General features: G+C 42.1%; 1 protein-coding gene across 3 annotated transcripts; it reads right to left on the bottom strand.

Annotated features, from left to right (window-relative positions):
* Window positions 1-6,833: 6,833 nt before the first annotated feature.
* Window positions 6,834-11,961, bottom strand: LOC137867197 (adropin-like). Of its 3 annotated transcripts, none has more exons than XM_068703671.1 (3): window positions 11,667-11,961; window positions 10,521-10,632; window positions 6,834-8,302 (listed from the first exon to the last, which is right to left on the bottom strand). In XM_068703671.1, the coding sequence occupies exon 3, from the start codon at window positions 8,225-8,227 to the stop codon at window positions 7,985-7,987; it is 243 nt and encodes an 80-aa protein (XP_068559772.1). In that variant the 5' UTR covers window positions 8,228-8,302; window positions 10,521-10,632; window positions 11,667-11,961; the 3' UTR covers window positions 6,834-7,984. The 3 variants fall into 3 exon arrangements, with proteins under 3 accessions (XP_068559772.1, XP_068559771.1, XP_068559770.1); XM_068703670.1 differs by having other exon boundaries at window positions 10,521-10,629; XM_068703669.1 differs by lacking the exon at window positions 10,521-10,632.
* Between the last annotated feature and the right edge of the window lie 1,020 nt (window positions 11,962-12,981).

The raw sequence follows: 12,981 nt of genomic DNA, 5'->3' as shown, positions 1-12,981 counted from the left end.
TCGTCTACAGTACTAACAGATTCATTAGACTGAGCAGCGACTTTAACAACACCTGCCTTAAAATCTTTTGGAGTGTGGGGATTATGTTTCCGATTTTTATGAGAGTTAAATGTACCATATATGTTTGTTTCAAACGTACATCCTTCAAACATACAAGTTATGGTTTCATACTGCTTAAGATGTTGATTTACATGACTAAAGTACTCCTTTTCAGTTGAAAGTTCCTTACATCCCCACGTCTGACATGAGAATGTAGTTAACTGAACATGTGCTGTTGCTAGCTTCCTGTGCACTTGATATGTGTCACTTGAAAAGTTCTTCCAACTTGTGAATGTACATGGACAATCTGCATATACATGGATACCGGCATTTGTGGCCACAGTGAATATGTTTCAGCCTAAAATGTTTTAGTAGCTCATACCTGGTAGATAATGAGATGTTACACACTTTACATGGCCACATTCACATATCTGTAAAAAAAAAAGACAAAGAATAGATTATTAGTTGTGGGGTATTTAACAAGCGCTGTCTTTCAGCTGGATCGTTAAACATTAAAACTACAGCCAGCTACTTTTTTTAAAATGCAAATATGATTTACAACACATTACCTACAAAATCATATTATAGATGAATACCTCAGACAAAGGGTCATGTAACTTAGTTACAGATTTCTATGTTGATTTATCTGAACTTCAAAATTAGTTTCATTGTTTGTCATCTGATGTATTGAATTTCCAGTACATTATGAATCAATGTCTTTGTAGCGTAGATACTTACAAAATCTAAGAGGTTGCCCCGACATACAGCGTGATAGAAGGATTTTTCAAAGAATTAGGTATCTGTAAAAGACAAATGGTTCTAGTTAGAAACAATATGCATTTCAGATCTACATTTTATCATTAAACATTATTTTGCTTATGAAATCATCAAGACAGCATTCAATTCAATTCAATTTATTTTTGCATAGCCCAAAATCACAAATTACAAATTTGCCTCAGAGGAATTTACAATCTGTACACATCTGACATTCTCTGTCTAGGAACCCTCACATCGGAACCCAAAAAACCCTTTAACGGGGTGTATCAATTTATTTTAATTCAATTTTTTTAACAGTACTCAACCTTTAGACCAAGATTATGTCCACTATATACACTGACTATGCTTAAGATCAAGCAAAATATTTATAGTTGATGTTCCAATTAACCTTGGAAAATAAAGTCTGCAGCACGCTTTGACATTTGCAAACTGTTGACATTTTGTTTTTCAACTACAGTTGCCCATTGTGTTTTTTTCATAATTCAAAAAATATTGTGCCTAATTACACAGTAGGCCTGCTCTAAATTGTAAGCCAGTGATCTCCATACAATATATTTTACAATCAATGAGATACTTTTCTGCACTGAAACAAATACCAAATGCACACATAGTGAAAACACTGATATACTAAGAAATATGAATCTCAAGATGAACCACAATGTCTCACTATAACCAGTTCCCTTAATCTGGGTAAAGTACAGGACGCAGCATTTTACCTCCTTCACAACCCTATTAACAGTTTGCAATCTGTCCTCCGGGCTCTGCCTCCTCCCCTCCGCCAAAAAGCAGCTCTGCTCTACTGTGCGTGTGTGTACTTGCTACAAAAAGACGGTTAAGGCCAAAGTCTGTTCATAAAATTGCAACCCGCAAGCACTTTAAATTAGGTGACACTGCAATAAAATGGGCTACAAATATTTGTAATGATGGTAACTAAAAGGAAAATCTAGAAGTTACGTCCCGTCAGAAAGAGCAGTGACGTGCGGTGAGGTTCGTGGCTGGTGAGGCACTGACACTCTATTGGGTTCATATATTTGTAAATCTGACATAAATCAGATTTACAAATATATGAACACAATAGAGTAACTTAAATCACCATTCAATTGGCAGCTTGCACATTTACTACTGGTTGTTTTTTATATCAACATACAGTGGGTACGGAAAGTATTCAGACCCCTTTAAATTTTTCACTCTTTGTTTCATTGCAGCCATTTGCTAAAATCGAAAAAGTTCATTTTATTTCTCATTAATAGTACAATTAGTACACTCATCACCCCTTCTTGACAGAAAAAAACAGAAATGTAGAAATTTTTGCAAATTTATTCAAAAAGAAAAACTGAACTATCACATGGTCATAAGTATTCAGACCCTTTGCTCAGTATTGAGTAGAAGCACCCTTTTGAGCTAGTACAGCCATGAGTCTTCTTGGGAATGATGCAACAAGTTTTTCACACCTGGATTTGGGGATCCTCTGCCATTCTTCCTTGCAGATCCTCTCCAGTTCTGTCAGGTTGGATGGTGAACGTTGGTGGACAGCCATTTTCAGGTCTCTCCAGAGATGCTCAATTGGGTTTAGGTCAGGGCTCTGGCTGGGCCAGTCAAGAATGGTCACAGAGTTGTTCCGAAGCCACTCCTTTGTTATTTTAGCTGTGTGCTTAGGGTCATTGTCTTGTTGGAAGGTGAACCTTCGGCCCAGTCTGAGGTCCTGAGCACTCTGGAAGAGGTTTTCTTCCAGGATATCTCTGTACTTGGCCGCATTCACCCCCTTGGAAAAACACCCCCATAGCATGATGCTGCCACCACCATGTTTCACTGTTGGGATTGTATTGGGCAGGTGATGAGCAGTGCCTGGTTTTCTCCACACATACCGCTTAGAATTAACGCCAAAAAGTTCAATCTTCGTCTCATCAGACCAGAGAATCTTATTTCTCATAGTCTGGGAGTCCTTCATGTGTTTTTTGGCCAACTCTATGCGGGCTTTCATATGTCTTGCACTGAGGAGAGGCTTCCGTCGGGCCACTCTGCCATAAAGCCCCGACTGGTGGAGGGCTGCAGTGACAGTTGACTTTGTGGAACTTTCTCCCATCTCCCTACTGCATCTCTGGAGCTCAGCCACAGTGATCTTTGGGTTCTTCTTTACCTCTCTCACCAAGGCTCTTCTCCCACGATTGCTCAGTTTGGCTGGACGGCCAGGTCTAGGAAGAGTTCTGGTCGTCCCAAACTTCTTCCATTTAAGGATTATGGCGGCCACTGTGCTCTTAGGAACCTTGAGTGCTGCAGAAATTCTTTTGTAACCTTGGCCAGATCTGTGCCTTGCCACAATTCTGTCTCTGAGCTCCTTGGGCAGTTCCTTCGACGCTAATTCAGCGATTTTGATTATAAAAATGCTTGAAATGATTGGAATCATACAGAAATTACATTTATAGCACAGATCAGTAAAGACATATTAATATTTATTTTATTTTAGCATTATTTGTTTTTTACTTGTCATGATGACATGAGGTTCTGCCTCACCTGCCTCCCCTGACCGCACGTCCCTGAGAAAGAGTAATGCAACGTTACAGTTATGGGATATTACTTACCCTTACATGTTATACACACGTTAAAACCTGTAACCGACTGATCGTTATTAAACACTAAAAACCTTAACCTGACCGAAAGTCAGACAAGATGTACAGCAGGAGACTTAAAACATGTTATCACTCTAATATCAGTCTACAAGTTAGCTCCGCTACCAGTTTCAGCGACACAAAAAGCATTTTTATGTCTCCATTTCAGAGTAACTGTGGGCTGTAATTGGTGTTAACCTAACAGTTAGCCGTTAACATTTAACGTTAAGTGTCCATTTTAATAAAGTGCCTTTTTACGTTATAGCCACGTTTGCGCAAAAGTCCGATGCCTAATTTTAATTACTGACTTGTTTTAATTAGTACGTCGGATGGTGGCTAATGGAAAAAAATGCTAATTAGCTAAACGTTAGTTATATATTTTTTACAACACGTGCAAGTAAGCTAGCTAGCTGACAGGACTAAAATGTTTGCAATGTTAGAATTAATGGATTTGACAGTCACTCTCACTCATCTCATCTTCAACCGCTTATCCGGGATCGGGTCGCGGGGGCAACAGCTCCAGCAGGGGACCCCAAACTTCCCTTTCCCGCGCCACATCATCCAGCTCTGACTGGGGGATCCCGAGGTTCTCCTAGGCCAGTTTGGAGATATAGTCCGTCCACCTGGTCCTGGGCCTCCCTCGGGGTCTCCTCTTAGCTGAGAACCATGGCCTCAGATTTAGAGGTGCTGATCCTCATCCCAACCGCTTCACACTCGGCTGTGAACCGATCCAGTGAGTGCTGGAGGTCACACCCCAATGAAGACATCAGGACCACATCCTCTGCAAACAGCAGCGATGCAATCCTCAGCCCACCGAACTGTAAACACTCCTCCCCATGACTACGCCTCGATATCCTGTCCATGACTACCACAAACAGGATTGGTGACAAAGCGCAGCCCTGGCGGAGGCCAACCCTCACCGGAAACGAGTCCGACTTATTGCCGAGACCCCGGACACAGCTCTCGCTTTGGGCGTACAGGGATTGGATGGCCCCAAGAAGTGGCCCCCTCACCCCATACTCCCGCAGCACCTCCCACAGTATCTCCCGGGGGACCCGGTCATACGCCTTCTCCAGATCCACAAAACACATGTAGACCGGATGGGCGTATTCCCAAGCCCCCTCCAGGATCCTAACGAGAGTGAAGAGCTGGTCCGTTGTTCCACGGCCAGGACGAAATCTGCATTGTTCCTCTTCAATCCGAGGTTCGACTATCGGCCAAACCCTCCTTTCCAGCACCTTGGAATAGACTTTACCAGGGAGGCTGAGTAGTGTGACCGGGGTGGTGGTCCCCCTTTTTGAAAAGGGGAACCACCACCCCGGTCTGCCACTCCCTAGGCACCGCCCCAGACCTCCACACAATGTTGAAGAGACGTGTCATCCAAGACAGCCCCTCCACACCTAGTGCCTTCAGCATTTCTGGACGAATCTCATCAATCCCTGGGGCTTTGCCACTGTGGAGTTGTTTGACTACCTCAGTGACTTCCACCTCTCCTGGGGACCATCACCTTAACGTGGTGGAGAGGTTTGAGTGCCCCCAAGACCCTGAGGGCTATGTTGTCTGAAGCCTATAGCTCCTGGTAGGGTCTCCCATGGCAAATTGGTCTCAGGCGAAGGGCCAGACTAAGAATGGTTAAAAAAACCCAATGAAAAAGCAAAGAAGAGTCGAGGAGACCCTGCCCGGAGGAAACCCGGGGCCCACGTCTGGAGCCAGGCCCAGTCGGGATACGTTATCCTGGAGGACTCCTGAGGCAGTTGCAAGGTACCGACAGACCCGAAGGGCTACAGCCACTACCGTGAAGGAGGCAAAGCAGCGGGTGTGAGAGGAGTTCGGAGTAGCCATGGAGAAGGACTTTCGGTCGGCACCAAGGTGTTTCTGGAAAACCGTCCGGAACCTCAGGAGGGGGAAACGGGGAAACATCCAAGCTGTATACAGTAAGGATGGGACTCTGTTGACTTCAACTGAGGGGGTAATCGGGTGGTGGAAGGAGCACTTTGAGGAACTCCTCAATCCAACTAATACACCGTCTACTGTAGAGGCAGAGCTGGAGGCTGATGGGGGAGCATCATCAATTTCCAGTCAATGTATCAATAATGGTGTGACACAATATCAACTGCACTCATAAAACATGTATATACACTGATGTAACTTACCTGTTACAATCCAGGCTGCAGGTGGCTGTGAGGTAAGATGGCCGACAGAAGTCCTGAGACACTTCCGCTTCTGAACCATTCCATTTCCCGAAATGTAGATGTAAACCAATCTCATACATTTTAACTAATTGGCAAAGCATATTCAAACCATATGCATACATTTTAACTGTTTCAATTGTTTTCACAATTAACTGATTTATGCAGATTTTAAGGAATTTGAATAGTTATATTTAAAAAATATTAGTATTTAATTAAATAAAATGAAATGGTTGCAAATATTTAATGATAAACTATGCCATGATTCATTTTTCTTGATTTAATATACTTACAGTATACTGTAAGTAGAAGTACTTGTAACAAAGTTGTAACAAAGTTAAGTTCTACTGCTGCCTTTTGTGTGCTGAAAATAGACAGAGATAAATAATGACTGAAATTAATGAAACTTTGTTTAATCAAGTTGCTGGTTATCGGTTAACACTCAGAAGTTCCCTCTGTTATAACAATGCTGGATCGTGGTTAAAATAAGGATTACAATAGTTGTAGTTGACCAACAACAGGATGTGGGTCACTGTTGGGAATATGTTCCTCATTGATAACTTCAGTGCAGGAAGCTGAAGTCAATTATTATTTTTATTCAAGCTCTCATGTTTTGTTTCCCAAATTTGGAGAGCTATTAATGCTAATACACACAAAGGGGGAATAGAAACATCGTTTGTGGACCACATTAATTAACAGTAAATTATTTTATTATGTCAGTTAAAGATAAATTCTCATCCGTACAACAAGGCATAGAGCTCTACGACAATTACCGAAGTGAAACAATAGCTATTCTGTGAAGTGTAGGGCTGCAACAAATTGTTTTCGAGGGGAGTTATTTTGTTCATTAGTCTTTGATTGATCAAAGTTCTGTTTGTTGTCAAAATCCAAGTTAAATTCAAAATACATTTTTATGAAGGTAAAAGTTCACACAAGAAGCTGCAACTCAATTGTGATTTAAATGATTTATCAAATACCAAATGTGTCATTTCAGTACAAATTACTGTTCATCATTATGCCTACAAGTAATCTGCACAGAAATATATCATGTAATAGAACAGAAAGTGCTGCACAGAAAATCAAATAAGCATATTATTGTTTTAGCAAGTTAAGTTATACCTGAGATTAGATTTTTGTTTCTCAAACACAAAATAAAACCTGATCTTCGTGAAGAGCCCTTTCATTAATAAACATTGGATCTAATAATAAAGACAAAAACATATAGAGGTATACAGCTCTCTTTATTCTGACGATGCAGAGATACATGTATGACTGCCTTGTCACATTGTCTCTCTTCCATCCTTTAGAGGATATCTATATCACGCAGTTAGTGTGTTAGCTGCAGTACATTCACTCCAATAAATACAAAAGTCAGTTGTACGAGACTGTGAGTGTTCAATATGTGTCATTTCTGGTGAAGGCTGTATATAAATATCTTATTCAGTCTTTAGGAGATCATAAAATGAAAGAGAGGCACTCTGGGACACAAGTAACATTTTTGCTGCTGCTTTTAATCCCATGGGAGTTGGATCGGTGAAAGCTTGTGTGTCAAATAGGGAGACTGTCAAACAGGGGCCTGGAGCTCCCTCTCTGTAAACAACACATCAAAGCATCCCCTCTTCGATTCTTCCCTTGAACTTTATCATTCCCACAACAAATCTGTCCTTTTTTCTCCGTCTGCCTCCCTCTCTGCCCTCTTGTGACTCTCGCACACTTTCTCCAGCTGCATCTCTCTCCATCCTGACTTTCAGGCTTTTGGTTTTGGCAGCTCTGTCGTTGCCGTTATTAGGGATGCAGCTGGCAAACACTAAGCTGCTCGTGAGCTACTTCTACTTCTTCTCTTTACCTCTAACATGCTATTGTCGCGCTCAACCAACCCCATCAACCCAAAATATCCCCATACAATCCATTGTGTCTTTGCAGTTTCTCCTCCACATCCTCTCAGTTGTGTGATATGGAGGGATGAAGATGACTGAGGTAGAGGAGGAGCTCATGGTCTGCGTGCGTAGAGCAAAGCAAACTGACAGATGGACAGTCCCTGCGACGCACAGCAGAGATAAGAGGATTGGGCCTGCTTGTATGTTGTTGTTGGCCTTGCCACAACTGCAGTTAGCTCACTGAGCACCACTGAATGGCGTGATGAGAGGCTGATGGAGAAATGTGAACATGTATGTTCATGTAAAACACAAGGAGTTAATGAATGAAAATAACGAGTAGTACATATAAGTGATGAGTAGTTGAAGCCAAAAAATGTAGAAGAGCACTTAAAGTTGCTAGTCCAGCTAATCTCCTAACACTCTGTAACTCAACTTTTGGTCTCTACGAGATGGACAATTGAATTATATCTACATTTCAAGTCTATGTCCTTCATGCTCAGGCTGCAGTCAGCAGGTATTTCTGTTCAGGCATCTTCTTCCTCTTCTCCGGCACTGCTGTGAAACCTGGCACTTTCTCTTGGTGTGAAGGCACCTTGCAGGCCTTGTAGAGGATGACGAAGAGGATGAGGATGAGGACACCCACCACAGAGTTACAAACGATGGCTATAATGGCCCACACAGACAGGCCCATTCTCAGCTCATGCTCCATGGTCGACTGAACTGCCGTCTCCAGACCCATTAAGGACGCATCCCACTTCAGAGATGGGTCTGAGGTCTACAACTGGTGCCAGGTCCACAACTCAACAGATTCTCCCTGAAAAGAAAGAAAATGCATCACATGAGTTTTTTTCCCAGCACATGTACACATGCACCCACACACACACGTTGGCATTGTTGGCAACAGTTAACCTGCCTGCCACGTGGGCCAGCTGAGTCTGTTATGAGGTCAGCTCAGTAAAGATTATTTTCTCCCTGACAGAATAGTCACCAGGACAAAGTGGCTTTATCCCTTCCGACACTATTCATATGGAATAACTTGCCTATTCCTGTGCTTTTCTTTGCACAAGGGTTTTATTCTCAAGATTTTTTGAGATGCAATAAGCGCATTATGTGCGTGTCTAATAAAGCTGCACATTGCATTGTATTATATTATCTCAGTACTTGTAATGTATGAGAAAATTGTCAGGCAGGTGCAGAAAAGAATTAATTTGTTGTGTATAATAATCTGTGGATGATAGGAGAGTATTACAGGACAAGAAAGTGCCTTTCGGCTGCAGTGCTGTGTTGAAACATCCTTTTTTAGACTTGTTTCCCTTACACAGGCAGAGAGTGATGAAGTTATTAAACTGATAAAGAAGGTGCCAGTAAGCACTTTACCTCGCTGAATTATTTTGAATGAGTTTCAGCAGTAATGTGTTTTCAGGAGGAACGTGTGGGAATATAGTTGCCAGTTTTGTGGCTGATATTAAATGGGTCACTGAGGTGTGTTGGTGTGTGTGCATGCGCGCGCGTGTTTGTGTGTGTGTGTGTGTGTGTGTGTGAGAGAGAGAGAGAGAGAGAGAGAGAGAGAGAGAGAGAGAGAGAGAGAGAGAGAGAGAGAGAGAGAGAGAGAGAGAGAGAGAAAAAGAAAGAGAGACTGACAAGCATGAGTTGGAGAGTGAATATTTATATCTCAGAGTATAAGAGATAAAAACTCAAGCTCATTTCCTTGCTTCTATATCTCCCTCCCTTCCCTCTAATGCATTTCTAATGAGACCACATATTTCCTCCTCTCTCCAACTGAGGGCAATACTGCAACAGTCCAAGCTTGCTGTTGAAAACTCATTTCAAAGTTATCCTTCCCTTTATAGGCATTTTATGACCAAGCCAAATAAAGATGGATAGCTCCAAGTCAGAGTAGGTGTCAGTGATGCATTTAAACTGCTCTCCAATGCAAGAAGTTGGTTTCTGTTTGAACCAGATGGGTCCCTCTCAGGATGCTGGTGGCATCACTGTAGGGAATGAACCCTCATAATCTCTAACTGGGATTACTGTCAATAAAACTGCCCTCACTGCTTTGCAGAATATTTCCAAAACATCCTGAGGAACTTTTCGCAGAAGTCAGGTGACACTAAGCGTATCAAGTTTGCAATTTCAATTAGAGCAAAAGCGAGGAATGTGTATGAGATGACAGAGAGATGTGACAGGGAAGAGTCTGTGTGTGTGTGTGTGTGTGTGTGTGTGTGTGTGTGTGTGTGTGTGTGTGTGTGTGTGTGTGTGTGTTAGAGAAATTAGTGTGAGCAATGAGGGCTGTTTGCATGCTCATATTGATTTCAGACAATCAGTGGTGCATATAAGAAGAAAACACAGCAGTCGCAGCAGTTATTCATTATCACCAATTATATTTCATAACATGTACTTCCCAAAGTACATAATCGTGGCACATGTTTTAATGACTACAAGGATCATTTGTTTTCATTTGCAAGATACATAAATTTCCTCTGAATACAAGATAGCTCTTTTTTAGCTGGTGGCCACACTGGAGCAGAGCAAATGTGTCAGGATGCTAATATAACTCCAAAAGAGGATTGTAGGCCCAATCGCACACATAGTAAAATAATATGTCAGTAGGTTAAAACCAAACTGGCCCGAGTGCCCCCACCGGCGGGGGCGACGCATGCATCCAAAAATGAATCCACTCATAACGTGCACTCATCAGCAACGAATATAATGATGCCGCATACCTGCTCAAACTGCAGCTCCTGCGCTACAAAGTCATCTCAGCTGTTTGTACACACTCCAAACACAACATATGACAAAGCTACGTATAATACCAAGTAACACAATCGATATAGTGCCCCCTAGGCAGTCCCACTCGCCACATTTATGCCAATAATGTTTTGAAAAATGAATTCAATGCTAACACCCATTAGCTCAGACGATCGCAGCCATTTTTTCACATTCCGCTACGACACAGCCTCGCAGTTTTACTTACAAAACAAAGCCATCATCATAATCTGCATAATCGATCACATCATAAACCAGGTCCTTACTTTGAGATGTTCTGCAGCAAAAAAAAAATTAATCCATTCATGTTTACTGTCCATCTGTTCAGTTCATCATCCTCTGTTTGAATTCAAAGCTGGCGCTGCCGTCGTGTGCCTGCTAGCGGAAGGGGCAGGGTTATACGTCTCAGCAAATCGGATGAATAAGTTTCAGAAGATGGATTGATCAAATGTTTGTGTTGGTAGATTCAAAGGTTCAAAGATCAGCGCATGACTGGCCCGCCACATACAAAAACAAAAAACACACATCCGCACACTTCCTGAGGCCACAATCAATCCACAGACAGCTACAGTCTATCTGTTGCGTAATGGGTCTCTGTGCTCTGTGGCTGTAGCAGGAAATAGTTAAGCTTTAGGTTGATACTGGTGTCATGTAACAGCAAAATACAGCACGAGTGTATATGCTTGTGGATGCATGTGTGTGTCTGTGAATGGTGCCATTGATTGACATAAAGGCCTTTTGTGTACAAATGCAAACAATCTCATTTAAATGCATGCAAATATAATCTACATGCACCAACGGCTGCTTTCCACAAAGGTGGCCAAATTGGTTCTGCACACAGGCAATCACACATTTGCTTGCAGTGACCACATGGAAAACAAGCCAATGTTTGTGCATAATGCATCACCTTGCAGTGGACTATCAGAATGAGTGACCTCCATCTCATGTGACTGAACTGCCTCCCTTCCTCCCCAGCTCATTAGAGAACACCAGCTGCATGGCCTACAACTTGACTATGAAGTTGGGGGAATAAACACTGTTTAGTGCTGACAGTGACACTATAACATAAATAAGTAAAGCCAAATAGTTGTTGATTTGTAGACAAGGGCATAATCAAACATTTCATTATTGGTTGTTCTTAAAGGGGACAAACTTTAGTGGTCTATTACTGTTTTGATTGTGGATATTTAAGTATTATATATTGCATATCAATTTGGAATACTTTCAAGAATGTTTAGGCATAACGTTAGGAAGGCAATTAATGCACTACTGTTGTTACTCTATTACAGAAAACATTTTGTAAAATACTTTTGTGTGGACTCAAGATAAAATGTCATTCGTTTATATTTCAATATTTTGCTTGTTGTTTGTAGCCTGCTTGCAGTATCACTTTAAGCACATAAACATCTCACCAGCCTGCCTAGTCCTTCCCTCTGGTGTCCGGTGTCCATGCGTTTGTAGCTACTTTTTTTGTCCTCTCCTCAGCTGCCAAACGCGTCCATATAAAATGTTAAAAATGGACACGGATCTTCAACTAATTGTTTGTAAGGCGGGAACTTTTTCTTCAAAGTACGTCACCGGACTCTCCCTGACCGCTTGGCGAAATGGCTGTACCGCACCGGACCGTTAATGCAGTCAAGCTGGCGGAGTCCTGACCAGTTCTTAGTGACTGCTGACAGGCGCGGGGCGACAGAGCGGAGATGCTGGTGTCAGTGTAGCTGCTCATCATCCCCAAGTCCCTCCCCCCTCCTCCATCCATCCCTCCCTCTCTCTCTCTCCGAGTCTGTTACTACTGAGCTATTTATACACAGGCGCTCTTGGAACATCCCATCAAGGGCTTTTCCTCTCACACCTCTGTGAAGAGCACACGGTCAACACGTTTACACAAAAGGTCGTTGCAACAACCCAACCAGTCAGTGCAAGTACAGTACAGTAAAAGAGATGTATAATAATGCACCCCCCGGAAAAACAAAGAAGAAGAAAGTGAAAGCAATGAAAAAAGAGATGCAGGGTGCACTCATAGATACTAACAATATTGTGATTCTTATTGTGCAGAAGGACCTATTTTTAAACTACACAGATTAAAACAGAGTATTTGGGCCTGAACACAGGCAGAGCTGCAATGAATGACACGCACCACTCTCTTCACTGCTTAGTTCACTTGAAACAAGTTGCACGAACTTGAACAGCAGCTGCATAAACTCAGAACTTGTTGCCTCCTCTTTTCTTTATTGGTATTCAGCACAACAGCAGGGTGCCCCTGGGGGATTCAGCTGAGCTCTCTCTGTCTCCCGTCCTTTGTCTGTGTGTGTGTGTGTGTGTGTGTGTGTGTGTGTGTGTGTGTGTGTGTGTGTGTGTGTGTGTGTGATGGGAGTGGGGCACCCTGACCTAAAAAGTTCAGGAAGAGACAAAGCATTCTTTTGAGGCCTCATTTCTCCCTCACCACTGGCTTCAGAAAAACGTTTTGCAGGGGAACAGATCCAGAGATCATCAGTTTAGTTAAAGTGCTGTACTGGTGCACATATTACCAATACTTCAAGAAGTACAATGTTTAAATTAAATATGAATGTAGTGACTGACAATGTTAAGTGCCAGATGATAGTAGCTTTATATATGTAACCAAACTAAATTAATTAAAAACATGGACAGGATGATATCATGACATAGTCAGACAAATTTAAAGTTTTATTTAATATTTTTTGCATAGTTATTTAATTTAATTTGGAT

The sequence above is a fragment of the Cebidichthys violaceus genome, unplaced genomic scaffold (genome assembly GCF_023349555.1).
Source record: "Cebidichthys violaceus isolate CVI_PGR_0920_01 unplaced genomic scaffold, fCebVio1.0.p SCAF_9, whole genome shotgun sequence".
Taxonomy (NCBI): domain Eukaryota; kingdom Metazoa; phylum Chordata; class Actinopteri; order Perciformes; family Stichaeidae; genus Cebidichthys; species Cebidichthys violaceus.
Note: the sequence above shows the minus strand (reverse complement) of the source record. Positions and strands in the feature narration are given on the sequence as shown.